The sequence below is a fragment of the Lycium barbarum genome, chromosome 12 (genome assembly GCF_019175385.1).
Source record: "Lycium barbarum isolate Lr01 chromosome 12, ASM1917538v2, whole genome shotgun sequence".
NCBI classification, from domain to species: domain Eukaryota; kingdom Viridiplantae; phylum Streptophyta; class Magnoliopsida; order Solanales; family Solanaceae; genus Lycium; species Lycium barbarum.
Window position 1 is genome coordinate 57,536,792 of NC_083348.1, and position 18,537 is coordinate 57,555,328.

Here is an 18,537-nt window from a genome sequence, read left to right on the forward strand (position 1 = left end):
GCATCGGCAGGGACTCTCCGAACAATAATGTCGACCTCTGTTTCATCCCGTGAGGTCCGAGTGGCGTTCCTCGCCCTCTTCTTCGATTGTTGCCCTTTATCCGAGGGCCTTTTTCTTTTGGCGGCAGCAGCAGCAGCAAGGGCACGGGACGCACCCGCTAAGTCAAACTCGGGTGCCGATGTTGTGGGTTCGACAGCCGACTCCGGCCTGGGATCCACCGAGCCTTTGGGTAAACCTGAAAGTCAAAAGACGCAATGAATACGAATAGCAGAAGGTGCGGTGAGCACAGGAAGAAGCGAAGTACTACCATGGTTCTGGGCGATCCATCGGCCACGTGACAGGCGACCCCACGTCCGGTTATCGTGAACATGTTGGCTGAGAAGTGCAGTGACCCATTCGCTCAGGTCCCGGACGACCGGAGGAATGTACCCATTGGATGATATGAACAAGAAAAACGATGAGAAAGTGGGATCAAAATTTAACGAAACGTACAAAAGCAATCACTTAAGGGTCGGGCTTACGCTTGTTGTTCCACTTCTCTGGGAAAGGCATGTGGTCGGCCAGAATGATGTGCTCGGTCCTCACCCAGACATATCGCTCCAGCCAGCCTCTGTCTCTGTCTTCATCTATTTTGGAGAAAAATGGATTCTGGCTACACTTGGCGAGTTTTATTACGCTACCCCGGAACAGCCTCGGGGAGTATAGGCGTATCAGGTGGGCCAGCGTGAGCTCCTTACCGACATTGTTGGCCAACAATCGGAGGCATGCTACGACCCTCCAAATGATCAGACCAATTTGTGCCAAGGTCACGTCGTAGGTCCGGCACATATCCAAAATGACCGGATCTACCGGAGGATCGAGCTTGAGAGTGAAGGGATAAGTGTAGACATACAAAAAACCCTCCCGGTGGTCGGTGACAGACTCATCGGGCCCAGGAGCAAAAACTCAGACCGGGCGATTGTCCCATCCACAATCAGATCGGACAAGGTCGAGTCTATCCTCAGTAATGGAGGAGGGGTATCGACTCACGTCATACGCTCTGTCGGATACGGAGGAAGGTTTTTCGACCTCTAAGTCCTTGTTGAAATTGGTTTTGGCCGGTATGATATCCGAGGCCGTGGGCTCGAAGGAGGACTTTGCCTTAGAAGGGGAGGCAGCCTCGGTTCCCTGAGATGAAACCGAGGGAATATCATGAGAAGTTGTTTCAGACATTTGGAAATAAGAAAAGAAGAGGCTGTATGGGTTCGAAAAGGAAGGCAAAAGAGCAAAGGGAACAGTCAAAAGGTTCAAAAAAATAGCATAAACAACAGGAGGAAGCAGCAACAGGCGAGGATAACGAGTGGAGAGGGTAGCGGTATCGATCCTTTTCACGTAGTGCAAGCAGCAGATCAACAAAAACCAAGTTTTTTAGATGATTATGAATAGAGATATTGAATGTGTAAGAGGAAAAATGTTTGAAGCAGAAAGGATTAATCGAAGAGCTAAATGTTCAAATGAAGAAATGGAAGAGCCTTATATAGGCATGGGACTGTGACGGTTACGACCCCCCGGCCAATCAGGGAGCGCCACGTGCCCCCATAATTAATGAGGAATGACTTGAAACGAGGTGCATACGGCGGTTTGTCAGAGCAGTCCATCCGGGATGAGACACGTGGCCGATGGCATAAGAACGTGGGGCAACTGTTCCCGCCAAAAACGAAACGATTACAACGGGCAAAGAGGAGTCACCGACTTAGTGATTCATCACTCCCCGTCACTTCGACAAAATCTACGATCCGGGGAGTGTGGGGACTATCTGTATACGGTAAAAACCGGATATATGCTAAATCGGAGAGATCAAAGGCCGAGGGAAGAAAGAGACAAGAACGTGCATGAAGGTCCCCATTCTGAGCTGGGGAAGCGTTTGGACCGGAGCAACAGAAGGGCGTCATTTGGTCCGGTTCTTCCATGGCCGGTTGTTCGAGGTTGTGTGTCCGATTGATCGTGGCCAGTAGTCCGGGAGATCCGTTGCGCAGTTGCCACGCGTCAATTGCGTCCTGCTATGTTCAACTGTCAATCGTACGGGTGTCAGACCGTACGGTCTACCTAATCCAACCTAATCCAACTCAGAACTTTTTCTTTATTTTATTATTTCTTATGTTGTATGAAGCCCATGGGGCAACATTATAAATAAGGGGCATTGGCCTCCTTTTAGGGGGTTGGCTTCCTCATATCAAGAACACTTTGTAATAGCAATTTATATACAAAATCTCTCTCTCAAATACCAGATTTCGATCATATCTGTTGTGTTTATTTCTTGCACTTCTTCAATCAAGTAGCATTCATACATTAGTAAATATATAAGTATATAGCAAGTCGCCGATTATCATTGCTCCCTTCATATCGCATCATATTTATACCTTCCTTTCACCAAATAGATTGAGACTTAACCACATATCATATACCCACTCACAAATTTAATTGATTATCCAAATTCGGGGTAAACATTTGGATATAAATTTATCATGTTAGACGCCTCCTGCATTATGTATCAGCCATTAGTACTTTCATATCTATTAAATTTATGGTTCAAAAGATAAATACCATCCGTTATCGTCCAGCGGTTAGGATATCTGGCTTTCACCCATCAGACACGGGTTCGTTTCCCGGTAACGGAACATCCTCTTTCCTTCAATCTTTTTCCACCTAAAAGAAGATGGGGAAGGGGAAACATACTTTGCCTGTTTACGAGTAGAAGCGTGGTATGGCAATGAGACAAAAATCAATTTCTTTACTTTTAAATCAAGATCAACAGGGCAAAGTAGAGACCTGGTTCAATATAATAAATCAACAATTTTACTATTGTTTAAACTTGTCAAACTTAGCTAAATTACAGTGAAATCAAATAAAAAAAAGTTGGGACTAATCTATACGGGCAGAATGGGATGAATGAAAAATAGGAAGGGAAAAAAAATGTTACGAGGAGCGGGTGGTTAAACTTTGACGGGATGAAACCCCACCCTGTCCCACTCCGTTTGACCTTCCTCTGCTCACCCAGTATGAGAATAATAAAATCAAGCATGTTGTTGAAGTGTTTGTGTTCTTTAGTTAACACCACAATTCACAAATCCAGGACGAATCAATATTTTAAGAGGCGGGGAGCGACCCGAAGAGTTTTATATAGCACAAGGCAAGGCGTAAATTCCAAAACACGAGTCGTAAGTCTCATATATCTTCAATTTTATAGTTTAATTACTACAAAAATTAGCAAAAATAAAATTCAGCCAAATTTTATGAATACATTACTCATAATATAGAAAAACTTATTATAATTATTATTTGAGAAAGTAAACAACACAAAAATGATAATAGCTTAAATAATCTTTAAAATGAAATCATCATCCACTTCATCATGGATTCCCACCCTCAATTGATATTTGCACTGATTTTTGTGTATAAATTTCAAAAAAAAAAAAAAGGGAGGATAAAACACTGGCACAAACGCATGAAACTTAGCGCTCGTCAATTTAAGATAATAATCTGCAAATATCATAAAGATATACAAACTGGTGCTAATGTTACCAAAAAGACATTGCAGTGGTTCGTCAATGGGCAACCAGGTGCTCCAAGACCGTAAATTTGCAAAAAATAGATTACAAATTAATCAACATTGCTTAGCTCCCAAAAACATCTAATTTCTGCAAAATGAACCATGCCGATGTCCCTTTTATCAGCTATTGAGAGTAGAAAGCATGCCTCCACTTCCAGTTGGAATGACAACATCCCAACCGGGTCCTTTAAGAGGAAAGACATTTACACTTGATTCAGGGCTTACATCTTCACTTGGAGGACCAGCAAGTAAATCACTTCGATCTAAAACCTTCTGTAGATCTTCATCACTAATATCTGTCTGCACCAACTTGTCCTCTTCGCTATCATTGTCTCTCAAAAGCGCTAACAAGTCCTCTTCCTGATACACCAAAGCACTATTAGCTAAGATTATCCCATCCATCATTTCATTATCACAGGACTAACAAAAACAAAAACGGCGGTTACATTGACAACAAATATTTTTCATCGGAACTACGGAAAAATAATCAGGACACCAAACCCCGACTGTTTTATCTGCCAAATTAAAGAGTGAAAGATCAGTCATACCAATGTTGGGCACTGTTATAAAAACTGGTGGAGGTTTCAACATGATATACTATTTAAAGGATGTCAAATTCAATTACAATCAGTTGAAACACAAATCTATAGCTGCTGCTACTAAGCCATACAACGTACAACGAGAGAAACGACTAACTGCTACAGAATAAAAGGAAGAAGCATCTTGCAGGGGTTAGAAACACAAACCTCCATGGTATCTTCAGTAGATTTACTTCTTTCTTGCTTAAACTGTCCTTTTCCAATCACCACATGCTCAAGCTTCAACTTGCTGAAAGCTCTTTTGAGCATTCGACCCTGAAGCACACATTTACCTAATTAGGAAAAGAGTAGAACTCAAGAGCAGCTAAAATGTATTTTTAGGAGAACTGTATAGTACCTCCACAGAGAGAGCAGTTGCAAGCCTGTAAACATGAACAGGTTTTGTCTGACCTATTCTATGACACCGATCCATAGCCTGTAGATCCATTTGCGGATTCTGAAAGCAGAGGTGCAAGTTATTGATTGATCTAACTGACCATAGTATGAAGTACCAAATATAGTTGGTAAAACAACATTCAATAGGAAATAGATAATAATGGGAATTGTTGCTTTAGAAGTGAGGATTCAAGCACGGCATATACAAGGCAACATGCATTAAAAGCTTGCAATTACTTTGTTTCAAATGGACTCTATTTAAGTGGGCATATCACCACAGTATATCATATCAATAAAAGGACGGAATGGGTCATAAATCCAATAGTTCCCTAACCCCACCCCAAACATAAGCCGAGCGATTATACATGCTTGAAAATTAAATCCTTGCTTCTTCATGCTAAAATCATACCATTTGCTGGAAGCTGTCTTTCAGCCCTGATTATGCATGTATTTTCAGTTTATTAATATCATGAAATCATAATAACAATTACGCTTCAATCCCAAACTAGTAGCGTTCGGTTATATGAACAAGTCAAAATTCTAGAGAACTTAGTATAAAAAGAGAATCAGTTTCTTCATTCAAAATTTTGATAATTGTTTTATACTCAATATCCGTTCCACTCTATTGACACTCAATAATTACGGATTTTCTAATTCTCACATTTACCTCTTTGCTGACACACACTCGCTATCCCCTAAAAGGATTCCTGTCAAATACAAGACCTAATGGAAGGTACCAAAAACGACTAACCAAAGCCTGACTAATTGGTACTACTTATAATGATACTTTCATTGTGTTCTGATTTTCGCTAAGTTCAAATGAATTTCAAGAGCTTCCCTCCATGAGATTTTACGCCAATCTCGTTCCCTTTGACAGCTTCATAAAATATGGTCACCCAGTGCACTTGTAGGGTCAACATAGAATTTGATCACACCAGCTAAGGTGAACTACTTTCATTTTCCCCTCAATTTGCACCCCTTGCACCTTCTGTCGAATGCGCATCTAATCTTGCAGAATTACATATTGATCTTAACATATGTATTTCTAGGACTATCTTGTGGATATATTTGGTCTTTAAGCCTCAACATTCACTTTCATTTAGCACTACTAGTCTTACAACCGCTCTATCGAAGTTATCTTTCACTCATTAGGTATTACCTGACCCCCTGCAGTTATCACATAATATTCATGTAGCATTCCTCTATTTTAGCTATCTTATGAATTTGATAAGTTACATCTCAGCCCGTCATGTATTCGCTTGAAAAGTTTAGACTAAAAATCTGGATTGTCTGCATCAGGCGTCGCAATCTCACCTGATCTCAACTCAATTTCTTTCTTATGCTAGCTGATTTACAGCGCACATGTTCTTACTTATACTTAATCCCAAAAAAAAAAAAAAAAAAAATTACTCTCTAGATCTTCATTGGTATATCGTTATTCTTAATCCTAAAATACATTGATTCTGCAATGCCTGTAAAATTGCATGTTACATCAACCTTTACTGTTTAGTACTTGATAAAGTGTGCGCTTCATTTAGCCACATACAAGGGACAGACAACAAAGGAAAACAGAGGAGGCGCAAGAAGGTACCCAGTCACTGTCATATAAAATGCAGGTGTCTGCAGAAGTAAGATTAATGCCAAGGCCACCAGCCCTAGTGCTCAGCAGAAATATCCTGCACTCACTGTTAACATCATTGAACTCCTTGATCTGTTCAGAGCAACAAGTGAGTAGAATCAGATCTTTTACATTATTTAAAAAAAAAAATGCTAATTAGATCAACTTAATCAAAAGTTTCCAGATAATCCAATTTTCATGCTCCCTCCCGGCCAATTTACTCAATTTGTTCTAATAGTATTATTTGTACCAAGAAGAATACTTTTTATCTTCTTTAAATAAGTATTATCAAGTGAAATCATACAGATAAACCTTTTCACTTCAGGACAGTATTAAAAGGGAGAGCAAGTAAATTGCAAGGAGGGGAAGGAAGAGAGATTTAAATGCAATAAAGAAGAAAGAAGCAACTTTGAGTCTAAGAGGAATACATAGGCAATACGTCTATGAACCCCCCTGATTCTGACAATGTGCATATTTGATTAATACAAAATGGCAATTCAACATCCAATAACAAAGATGTTGGCAGAAACTTATAATTTAACCAGTAATAGTGCTATTTCATCAGTGTTATCAAAAGCGAAAAGCGCAAAAAAGCTCTAACGTCAGCTGGGGCTTTAAGCGCAAAGCGCAAATGAAGCGTGGGCTTTAATGAAAAAAAGCACAATGGTGCAAAAGTACAAATATATATAAGTTTAGTCCAAGACTAATAATAATAAGCATGAATTACAAATATATGAACAAAAAAAATTGTAAAAACATTACGATAAAGTGAAATATCATTCATCTAGTGTCACCTCTTCAAGAGAGGCTCATTGGCAAGAAAAGTTATGTCTCAGAACCTTGATGACAACACTGAAGCGCACATAAAGCAAGGCGAAGCACTCAACATGTTTTGAGCCTCGCTTCAGGGCTTAAGCGCGCCTTTGACAACACTGTATTTCATCAGGTTTCTTCCTTATCCGCAATGAAGTTCTATACAAAACTTACATAGCCCAAGATTCATTTAACAATTGGCATAATGAATGAACAACAATGATGGTTTAAAATGTTTCAGAAGCAAAAGGAAGCTAACAAACAACATACTCAATCAGCATAACAAGCGAAGTACCAATCACCTGTCTTTTTCTTTCATCCAATTTCACACTGCCATCAATTCTACAAACATCATAGCCCCTTTCACTAAAATAGTAATCCATTATGTCCAGTATTTTGGTCCACTGAGAGAATATCAGAACCTGTAGGGACAATATGTAAAATAATAGATAAGTTTCAGCAAGGTGGGGCACACAGCAAAACAGAAAGAAGCACTAGACAGCACATACTTTGTGCTTGCGAGCAAACAGTTCTGACAAAAGTCTGTCCAGTAAGCGGAACTTGCCACATTGACCAACTATTTGTTCTATAGGTGGATAACGAACTGCCACAAGATAACAAAATGTAAGGCCATTGTCAACACACCTCATCACAAATAATCAGTCCAATAAACAATTAGTCACATACAAGAACCGTCAAATGCTGACTCCAAGAGGTCAGGGTGATTGCAATTTTTGCGGAGTTGAATCATCAAATTGTTGAGCTTTCCTTTACAATGATTCCCTACACATTCAGAAATGAACTTTAATACTGCAAACCCTGAAGTGTCGTGACGGATATCGCGCACTTAGAAAATGGCAATAAAAAGGAATTGCTTCCCGGAGAAACCCACAAGAAGAATGAATTCCAAACTAAACTACAGATGCCATAATACAGCTAATCTGGATAGATTTTCTTTATGTATAATCATATTTAAATTTGAGTACAATCTACATCTGCTTGCCAATTGAAAAAACATTGAAGTTTTATACAAACAAATACTTAAAATTTTCCATAGACAGTCTAATTTCCCTTTTAGGACTTATTTGTTGGAGAATGGAACCTTGGATCCTTCAATAGTTCAGTAGCGACTTAGAGGAAAAGAATAGTTAAGAAAGTGCAACTGTGGGATAGAGGATATGGAACTGTAATGTTAACTCTCAAATGAGGAAAGTCGAAAGACAATCATTTTCTTTCAGAAGTAGATATTTTAGATATATATACAAGTGTGCTAATTACCGATGGACACGTTCTCAATCAAATGACCCTCCAAGGTCCTGTTAATTAGATGGTCCTGGAACTTCTTCTGGTGCTCAGTCATGGTAGCATACAAAATTATTTCTTTCTTTCGGGGAAGCATTTGCTCAACATCTACTTTCAATCTCCGAAGGAGAAAAGGGCGTAAAATTCCATGGAGTTTCGCAACAACCTGCAATTATGACAGCCATAATCAGACATCAGCTGCAACAAAATGGAAAAAATGGATATACTATGAACATCATACTTGTGTCCTCCTTTTTTCTTCCATTTCTTCCTTTTGGGCTTCATTGTCACACCTCCCAGCTAGATCAAACCTGTATGCAAATAAAAACAAGGTCATCTTTAACACTTAAGACTTTTCATGATGTCATTTGACCTGAACTAAATTCTTTACATGACCATTTGAGGAGAACAGCGTCACGTGTTCCAAATGATACACTTTACTCAGATAACTGAAGTGCAACACATTATCCGCTATCCGCTATGAGCTCAAATAAGAACCAGGACAATTACCGATACTTGTGACTAGTCTACCCTGTGTGTTAAGCATCAGAGTTCTAAGATACTGTCTGCTATCACAAACTAAACCATTTGATCTGCCATATTTACAATTTAGTTTCACCAGATATGCACTCCATTTCTTCTGAAAACTATGTCAATATGTTAACCAACAATACCAAATGTGTGGAATTTTACAATTCAGGGCAGCGAATAACCGGTACGAGAGAGCCAAATTATTTGCAGGAAGAAGATAGAAACACTGCTAGCAAGGTAGGCACATTAAAGAAAATAACAAGACCAGCATCATTTAAAATTAAGAAATATTTCCGCCAAAGCAAGCACTTCTAGAAAAATGGTATGAATGGTCTAATCAGCTGTTTACCATGACTCAAATTCTGCTAGGGATGAAAATATATCTGGTAAGATGAAATTTAACAATGACCACAACTCAGCTAAGTTGTTCTGCAGAGGTGTTCCAGTTAATAGAAGTTTGTTTTCAACTGGCAAATGCTTGAGTTCCTTCAACAGTTTGCACTTTGAGTTTTTTAACCTTTGCCCCTTGGAAAGAACCAAGAAACAAAATATCAGCAGCATGAAATACAGAACAAGTTGCCTTTTATAAAGCAAAAATTTCTAGATTAAAACACTGTATAAATGTGACAAGTTTCAGGTAAACTGTAAACCAGAGGTACCTCATCAACCACAAGATACTTCCAATTATAATGCCTCAAGAATTTCTTCGCATCAATCATCGCAATCTCATAAGAAGTAACTACAATGGGAAATTTGGGACCTATGGTCCTTGGCATATGCTTCCTCCGTATCTCATCTCTTTGTTTCTTGTCTCCGTGGTAGATGATTGCATTAATGGATGGGACGAACCTATCAAGCGAAAGAAATTATATTTTAGCCCTTTAGTTGCAGACTAGAAACAGAAGACAATTTGATCACAAAATGAAGCACCTAAATCAACTAGACACGAATATCACTTCTACTAATTTCACAAAACGAGGGTATTAATGTACCTTTCTATCTCATTCACCCAATTTGAAAGAGTTGACAGGGGAGCAATGACCAAATAAGGCCCATCTAACCCATTTCCCTTTAAATGTGCAAGAAAAGAAATAGTTTGAATGGTCTTTCCAAGTCCCATTTGATCTGCTAGAATCCCATTCAACCCATTTTGCCATAATGAAATCAACCACTTGACACCTTTCAGTTGATAAGACTTCAACTTTCCACCAGTCAGCAAGGGCACAAGTTCAGCCTGCTCCTTCTCAGCTCTCTCCTCCTCCGTGAGGGTTGAATTCTCAACACAACCACCTTCTTTAGATCTTGAAAGCATTGCAGCAACAGCTCTCTTTGCCTTTTTCTGCATAGATATTTAAACTGTTTCACAGAATGAAAGAAGGGCAACAACTGATAAGATGCATGGAAACTAAATGACTGACCCCTCCAACAAACAAGAAAAACTAGCTCCAAAAAAGCGCTCAAATTAACTTTGAGCCTTGAAATATCAAAAACTAAAGACCTCCAGAATCAGACAAGTGCTACTCAAAGCACTACCAAATGTTATTTTACAATTCAGGCGAGACAAAAAGGAAAACTTAAATGGTTGTTGGACGGCATTAATAGAACTCACCTAATCAAATGCCATGTATAGAACATATAAAGTTACTCTAATAATTAACTAAGGTACTGCACATAATGATTCATAAGATGGAGGAAAACTCTAATGAACACCCATCTCCCTAAGGAGGACAAGAGAAGGAATACATTATTATAACTTGTGGTTGCCCTTCTTTTTGTGCCACGGCCCCTCTTCTTGTTTTCACCACCTTTCTCCTCATCTTCCATTCCAGTCTGTGAATGAAAAATGCAGAAATGAACTGGATTAGCGAAAAAGTGACAGCTTTCGCACTCAACAGTCAAGATTCTTCAAGAAATCAAGGATATACCACTGTGATGTTATCCATCTTCTCCAGCAGGAACTCTGAGTAAAGCTGGGTCTGTGTAAGAAGCTCATCCAACTTATTAAATTGAAGGTCATTCAAGTTTGGGGCCTCTTTGAGCTCACTTACTTCTTCCTCCTTTGCACGTGCTTTTATCAAGTTCACCTCTTCCTTCGTCATGGATTCAGATAAAAGAGAGGCATCCCCATTTTTTGCATCAAGAAATACTTCATCCTCCAATTTGACAGCAAGCTCCTCTTTGCATGTATCCTTCAAGTTGAGAATACACAGGTGTAATCCATAAGAATATTTTGCTAAAATACCCTCCGAGCCAGCAACTGGCATTCGGACAAGGATACAAAGAAATTATCAGTTAGAAACTGAGCTCTAACTTGAAATTCAACAAAATTAAAGAACAATTATAATTCTCATTCCAACTAATTCATACAGATCGTATTTACTGTCAATGTGCACAAGAAAAGTTGAATAAGCTTTAAAACCCTATCAACAAGGTACATTACCCATCAAGTACGCCAATAGAAAACAATTGGTAAATAATCCAAGCAGGTGGCATGTGACTCAAATCAAGATAACTCAATTGTCTTGGTTTGGACACATTTCAAAGAAACAATATGTTGTCACTCTTATCTATCCAATTACCTAGATTTTTAAGAAGTATGTTAACAAAACCTCATGACATTGACACTAATGACAAGTAGAGTGAAAAATCACACCATACACATTCTAGTACATATTGTGAAAGTACACTTAGCGAAGAATCATTAATTGTTACTCAAAAGTGTTTCTTAAATTGATTAGCCAAACACAAACTGGTTCACACTTTGAAAAAAAAAACTTTTCAAAATAAGAAGCTTGGCCAGAGTGGTTATATATATACATATATATATATATATATATATATATCAATTCCGCTCTATTTCATTCCAATAGTCAAGAGAAAAAGCAATACCTCATCTGCAAGTACGGAAACAGGAGATTCCGCCTTTTTAGTCACATCCTCCTTCACTCCGTTATCGGCGTTAGCAACCATCTCACTCTCCAAAACCCTATTCAGAAAACAAATTCATTATGCAAAAGCCAAAATGAACCTGTTTTTCCAAACCCTAAGCTCCAAAAAAAAGAGACCATTTCTCAGAAAACAAATTCATTAATCAACTCGAAAACAAACCTATTTTAAAAAAGCAAAAAAGTACGGAAACCGTAATCCAACAAAAGTATTCACAAAAATAGCACAAAAACAGATTGAGAGAAACAAGGATATTACACACTTATTCAACTCCAGCAATGAGTGGAGAGGAAAGAGATTCAAAGAAAATGGGCGGCAATGAAAATGGGTATAAGGGCTATTTTGCAGCAAAATAGCCACTATTTGGGATGTGTGCACGCGTGTGGTGGACGTGTGAGTTTAATATTACATAGGAGTACATATTTATTTCGTTGCCGGTGTAGGAGAGACAAAAAAAAAAAGGGCGGGAAAACGATGTTATGAAGTTGCCCTGAGGAGTTGGATGTAATATCGAAATTAGGATTGGTGAGTGACAGCTGAGCATTGCGTTCAAATTGTGTTTCAGCCGCCCAAGTACACATATAGCTGATTTCAATACTTGAACTGCTCATTAATTATGCATAAATTATTCCGTCGATACCGCTTCTTGCTTTTTTTTTCTTCCCTAGCTTGACTACTCTATTGATGCCGGGGACCGCTGAAAGATCATCTGATCTATCTTCCCTTTACTTCCCTTTCAAGTCAAAGTCAAAATCGGGTAAACTAAGATGGAGTTTATTTTGCATAAATTATTTCTTGAATGTTAGTTAGCTATATAAAGTTAATAAATATTATATAATTTTTAAAATTAAATTATTTGTTTACAATTAAAATTAAAATATTTTCTTTTGAAATATTAAAATGATAGTAATATATATTAAAAAATTGTTTAGAAAAGGAAAGTATTTAAGGGGAGAGTGATAAGGGTAATATTGTCATTTTCACTTTTTATTCATGTATTAGTTCTTCCATCTTCTACCCAACATAAAATAATACATAGATTTCCTCATAACTTATACATGTATTAGTTATGCGGGTTTCTAAATTTTAAACTAAACGTCGTACTAATTTTATACATGAATAGCTACTTCCTAACTATAAGTATGCATAAATTAATACATGAATAAGGTGTCTCTTTACTAACTACCAAACGTGGTATAAATTAATGCACAAATTAATACATGAATAACTTGTCTCTTGTCCAACTATCAAACGACCCCTCAGTGTTTAAAGGCGGAGCCATAAGGCGAGCCCACGGCTCCGCCTTTTATGTATTCCTCAGCGAGACTTAAGCCCCAATGTCATGCCCCGAACCATGGCCTAGGCGTAACACAACACTTGGTGCCTCACTGCATGTGTCCGAGCAAACCAATTGGTTGGCTAGATCATTATATGATATCAAAACATACCGAATGCAGAAAATAAACTAACACATGTTGATATACTATAAGTCTGGATGATATAAATCAAAATGCGGAAACGCTAATATAATTCTGAAGCATAATTGTAGCCAACATAGCTTAACATGAAAAGCATACGACTCTGTCTAGTTGTTCTAGTCTATGAAGCCTCTAATGAAGTATTGAAAACACTAACTGTTGCCGGGACAAGCCCCGACATACCCTTGTCTGTAAATACTGAAAGACTATAAAGTAATGACAATGCCCCGAAAGACTGAGGCTCACCAATTAACTGATACTGAAAATTCCAGCGAGCAAATTCGTCATCCTGTAAGTCGTTACCTGCAGTCCCGGGCAAAAGGGACGTCAGTACATTTGAATTGCACTAGTATATAAAGCAACTGAAAGAAAGAACTGTAAGTGGGGTGCTCGAGGAAATGGTAGCCAAAATCAATAAACATTTAATAAGTGTTGAAACTGATAACTGAAATGAACGCAGAAGTAAAGTTATGAGTACTTCCTGCTCTGAATGTGGAATCACCTGTTTATAACAAGTGGCTCTGGGCCCATATAGCATGTGGCCTAAGGCCCATATAACGTGTGGCCTCAGGACCATATAAGTGTGCAAGTCTGTGGCTCAGGCCCAGGTATACGTATACATAACTGTGGCCTTAGGCCCCAAAAACACATGTGTTCAACATTTAACAAGTTACATAAAATAACTGAGAATCATGTTGAAAGCTACAACACTGACATACTGAGCAATGACTCATTGAGACATGTATTCATGAACTAATTATGAAACCTGAAGCTTTAACTATTTAAAACACATGCTGAGTATTCTAGACTGAGCTCACAACGTTCGTGTTACACAACGTAGTGGTTTTGGAGGATATTTCAAGTGAAGTGATCTTGGAATTGAAGTGTTCTTGAGGTAAGATTTCATCTTATTGCCATGTTTATGAGTTTATGTGATAGTTATGCTAGGGTTTAAGAGAAATAAATTGGAGGAAAAGGTTCAAACATGAACTTGATGTTATTTTGAGTTGTAATCTAATTTAAGCCATGATTGTTAGTGTGTTTTGAGTAAAAATCTTGTTGTGGCGATAATAGTTGATATTGAGAATGTGTTGAGGTTGTTATACTTGGTGTATTTGGAAGAAGAAAGTGTATAAGTGTTGTATACAAGTGTATATCGGGCTGCTCAATTGTATATCTTTAAATGTTGTGGGTATGAGTTTAAAGAAGATCATATGAGGTTGTTGTGTTGATTGTTGGTTGGGGGCTTTGTGGTGATGATTAAGAAATAAGGGAAATGCTGCCCGTTCCACTTTAGAATCGAGTTATCACTGATATACTTATATACTAGCGCCATCTAAGTTGTATATGTATTCCTCTGTTATAGGATTGGCGCTCTTGTTGTGATAAGCTCGTTATTGGATTGCTTGGACTATTTGAGGTATGTAAGGTTAACTTTCCTTCTTTTGGCATGATCCTTATGAACATAACGTACACGTAACACTACCCCATAAATGATTCTATTCTTAGAAGCTAGGGATGTTCCATGTTTATTCATGTTCTGGAATGTTATTTTCAGTAAGTTTCCTTCAGATTCAATATGATTCATAGAGTCCTTTGTTAACAAAAATGCTATCACATTGTTGACACCTAATTTTTGACCTCCCGTAATATATTTTAATCACTTAGAGTTCCCGGGTAATAAATAAATGAGCTGAGCATTTTGAAAGCTTCAAATGATTTTTATAAATTGTCCAGGGCAATATTTCTTTCCCTTAAATTAATAAAAGAGACTTTCATGCATCAAAAATTTATTTAGAAATTAATGAGTATTTTCATGATATTTTATAAGACTTTGTTAAATATAATTTTTTTAAAAAAGGAAAGAGAAGAAGGGTTTTCATTTAGTTAATTATTTAAAATTATCAATTTTTTTTGCAAATATTTCATTCTCTTTTAATCTTTGAAGGTTTGAGTAATTTAAATAATTTAAGTAATTAACCATTTAACCCTTTAAATTTCTGATTTTTATATAATCTGCAGGACTTATCAAAAATAGGCATAATTGCCCATAAATGTTTCAATTAGGTTAATTAATTAATTAAGTGGTAATTACTGCAAAATTGATCCTTTTTATAAATATATTTTGCCCTGGCCATAATTAAATTAGCCAGCTCATGATTTACATAAATTAGAGTTATTTTGCAAAATAAGTTTGTTGATGTTTTATTTCAAATAAATTTCAAAATTGCTAATTATATAGTTTAATGTTTTATTTGAAATAATTACGCTGGTTAATTAATTAAGGCCATTTTAGGCCCATAAATAATTTGACCGACTTTTCTTTAATTATTTTAATAAAATAATTACGGCCTAATTTTTCCCATAATTAAAACTGTTTTCAATTTTAATGTTTTCTCTAATTACTTGTTTTATGCATTAGATATACATATGTATACACCAAGTATATATATATAATTTAAGTTCGGATTTGGATCAAGTCCAGCCCAAGCCAGGCTGTGACCCGACCCAATTCCCTTTGAATTCAAATTATCAGCATACCCCACCCCACCCCTCATTTTCATTTTTTCTTTTTCAACACTCGCCCCCTACCCTGCTTCTCTCTCTCTCTCTCTCTCTCTCTCTCTCTCTCTTTCTTACCTCTTCCATGAAACCCTAGCAGCCTCCTCAAATTTCTTCACCTCTCTCATGCCAAAAATGGTATGTTTGCAGACCTGGGATGACATGCTCAGTAGTTGCCTACCTATGGTGGTGAAAGTGCTAAAGTTTACTCGATTTTCATACTCACTCTTACCCGAATATGGTAAAATCTTCACTTCACTATGTTGTTTTCAATTTTTTTGTCAAAATCGTCCTTATTTGTTGCTTTTAAGATTATTTCCGTTGGTATTTTTCTCTCGGTCCATATTCATTGCGCCAGATCGACCCAAGAGGGCCAGATCTGACCGTGTATTTGCTCGTTTTTGATCTAGATCGTTGATTTGTTAGCTAATCTATTAGATTGTAAGGAAAAGGATTTTGTCCCACACCGTTGGTTGTTGATTTCATTTTGAAATTTGGGGTTCTATAATAGAACCCCAGCCTTTGCACAAAAGGAAAAAAAAAAGGGGTCCCTTTTTTAGAGAAAAACTAGAAAAAAAAAACTGGAAAAATAGCAAGGAAAATATATACAAAGAAGAATTTTAGAAAAAGGAAGTGAAAAACTTAGATTTTTCAGAAAACTTCCTAGTAAAAAGAATTTTGAAAACCTAGACTAACTAGTTAGGGTTTTAGTCAAAATATTTTGTTCTTATTTTTGTTTCTCTATGTGTGCCTGGGTTTGCTGAGATTTGGAAGCAGAGAGGCTACCAAATCCGTTCTTCTCTTGCTGCGCATTTAAAAGGTAAATCTTGATTTAGTTTATTTCATTTTTGTATTTAGCACTTAATATTCTGCCTAGATTGAATATATTTGTAGGTTGATTGCGAATATATGTTTATGTCTTGTTGGGTTCTGTGCTTAATGTGTGATCCATTTGGTAAAAACATGATAAAAATAAATGAAAATGTCATGGTGAAGTTCATTTAAAAAGAAGGAACTGTTGAACTGTTCTGGTCTTGTCTGTTCATGTGGTCTTGAGACTTTGTGAGTTGTAAGTGAGGTGTTGTGCAGGTCCCTCTTCCCTTTCCCTTGCCTTTTCTCTTGAATTATTGTTGGCTTACTAAGCATGATCTTAAGTGGAGTAAATGTGATAAGTCCAGCTTAACTTTAAAAAGAAAAAGGATAAGAGAGGTGAAACAGTCTATATGTAACACAGTGGAACATGGTTGATTTGTTAGTAGTGTGTGCTTATGATTACAGTTAAACATCCTTATTTTGCTAGTCCGTCATGAATTGCCTTATTTGTAAAGTGAGGTCTGTTGTCAAAGTCTTATTTGGACTATTGGAATTTGATCAGTTGTTTCTGGGTACAACTTCTGATGTGCTTTTTTTTTTCTTCTGGAAAATGAATGAAAAGAGGAAGATTTAGATAAAAATGTGAATCTGTGAGTATGATAGTGGGGTGTCCCATTTCTCCATTCCTCTTAAATGATCTTACACCTAGAATAGAGTAAGGCAAGATAAGCTAATTGTTTGTTTGTTGTCTAATAATAGAACAAAGGTGTAGTATGATCATGCCTTAGGTCTATAGTTTGCTTGTTTGTTCATGGTTGTGACTGTGTTTGTGTCATGGGTGAAAATGGTTGGGGTTTGGTACACCCAATTTTATTCAATTTCATCGTATTTCTGTTATATTTGGTTTGCTAGTATTGTGTCTGTTATTTGTAAACCCACAAATTTATTGGAACCTTTATTATGAATTAGGCATCTTAGGCAAGCAGTTCATGTGCCGTTTAGTTTGACTCTAGCACCTGAAAATTTTTAAACTTTGAGAACGCGTATTGATTTTGAAATTTTTTATATTGGGAGGCAACTGCTACAATTTTAATAAGTAACAAACTGGAAAAGATTTAGCAATGCGAAAAAATGGTATAGATAACTCGTGTAATATTTAGAGGGTAGATAGATTAGGCAAAGGGCTTTCCTTCTTAAAACAATTTGAAAGCATATCTTTTCTGATTTTGGGTTTTTGATAAAAAGCTTCGATATTTTGGGTCGTAGCCCACTTGACTTTTCTCAAGAAAAACGAGTATTCATTAAACTGTCTTGGGTTAGAACCCACTCGGTCTGTTATTTGGAAATAAAATAGTGAAAGATCTCTTTTGGACTAAAACCCCCGTCTGATTTTGTATAACCTGTGGTCAAATAAACTTGGCTAAGGCTTACGTTTTTAAATAGTTAGAAATAGGGAGTGTTTAGGCCAATAAGTCCATACAGCTTGGTTATTTTTAAAGAGAACCCAAATAAAGTTACTTCTTTGTATTAAGACCCACTGGCCCTTTTTCTAAAAAACCCGGTCAATATTTTTGGAGCTAAGGCCTACGATTTCAATAAATAAACAAGGCATTTTGATAAAACAGAACTGATTTTGAAATAAAGCTCTTATTTCTTAAGTAAAATTAGGACTTTGTTATAAAATAGACATATGTATGCAAGTATGTTTTAAAATAAGCATATGAGAGACTCTTTGACCATGGGTACAATTCATCTTTTTCCTAAAAAAAAAACAATCGCGCGAAACATGCTAAGAGTTCTTTTCCTTGAAAAATCAAAACAATCCAAATTACGCTTAAATTATAAATTTAGGTAAGGATATTCTGAAAGCATGCTAGACGGATTAACCCGGTCCACGTGTGAGTAAAGCAT

General features: G+C 37.0%; 1 protein-coding gene across 2 annotated transcripts; it reads right to left on the reverse strand.

The window, feature by feature from the left end:
- Positions 1-3,479: 3,479 nt before the first annotated feature.
- LOC132622248 (ATP-dependent DNA helicase DDM1) lies at positions 3,480-12,352 on the reverse strand. 2 transcript variants are annotated; one of them, XM_060336823.1, is made up of 16 exons: positions 12,032-12,352; positions 11,717-11,813; positions 10,753-11,016; positions 10,571-10,657; positions 9,820-10,166; positions 9,487-9,676; positions 9,177-9,352; positions 8,538-8,607; positions 8,273-8,462; positions 7,682-7,777; positions 7,504-7,598; positions 7,297-7,416; positions 6,155-6,274; positions 4,526-4,624; positions 4,336-4,443; positions 3,480-3,949 (listed from the first exon to the last, which is right to left on the reverse strand). In XM_060336823.1, the coding sequence occupies exons 2-16, from the start codon at positions 11,795-11,797 to the stop codon at positions 3,710-3,712; spliced, it is 2,283 nt and encodes a 760-aa protein (XP_060192806.1). In that variant the 5' UTR covers positions 11,798-11,813; positions 12,032-12,352; the 3' UTR covers positions 3,480-3,709. The 2 variants fall into 2 exon arrangements, with proteins under 2 accessions (XP_060192806.1, XP_060192805.1); XM_060336822.1 differs by having other exon boundaries at positions 12,036-12,351.
- Between the last annotated feature and the right edge of the window lie 6,185 nt (positions 12,353-18,537).

Excerpts from the sequence above, each read along its gene's own strand:
- LOC132622248 (XM_060336823.1), bottom strand. The coding sequence starts at position 11,797 with ATGGTTGCTAACGCCGATAACGGAGTGAAGGAGGATGTGACTAAAAAG. Across the intron at positions 8,608-9,176 it reads CTAGCAGAATTTGAGTCATG|GTTTGATCTAGCTGGGAGGT; the intron begins GTAAACAGCTGA and ends ATTTGCATACAG. Across the intron at positions 7,417-7,503 it reads TGTTTGCTCGCAAGCACAAA|GTTCTGATATTCTCTCAGTG; the intron begins GTATGTGCTGTC and ends TTGTCCCTACAG.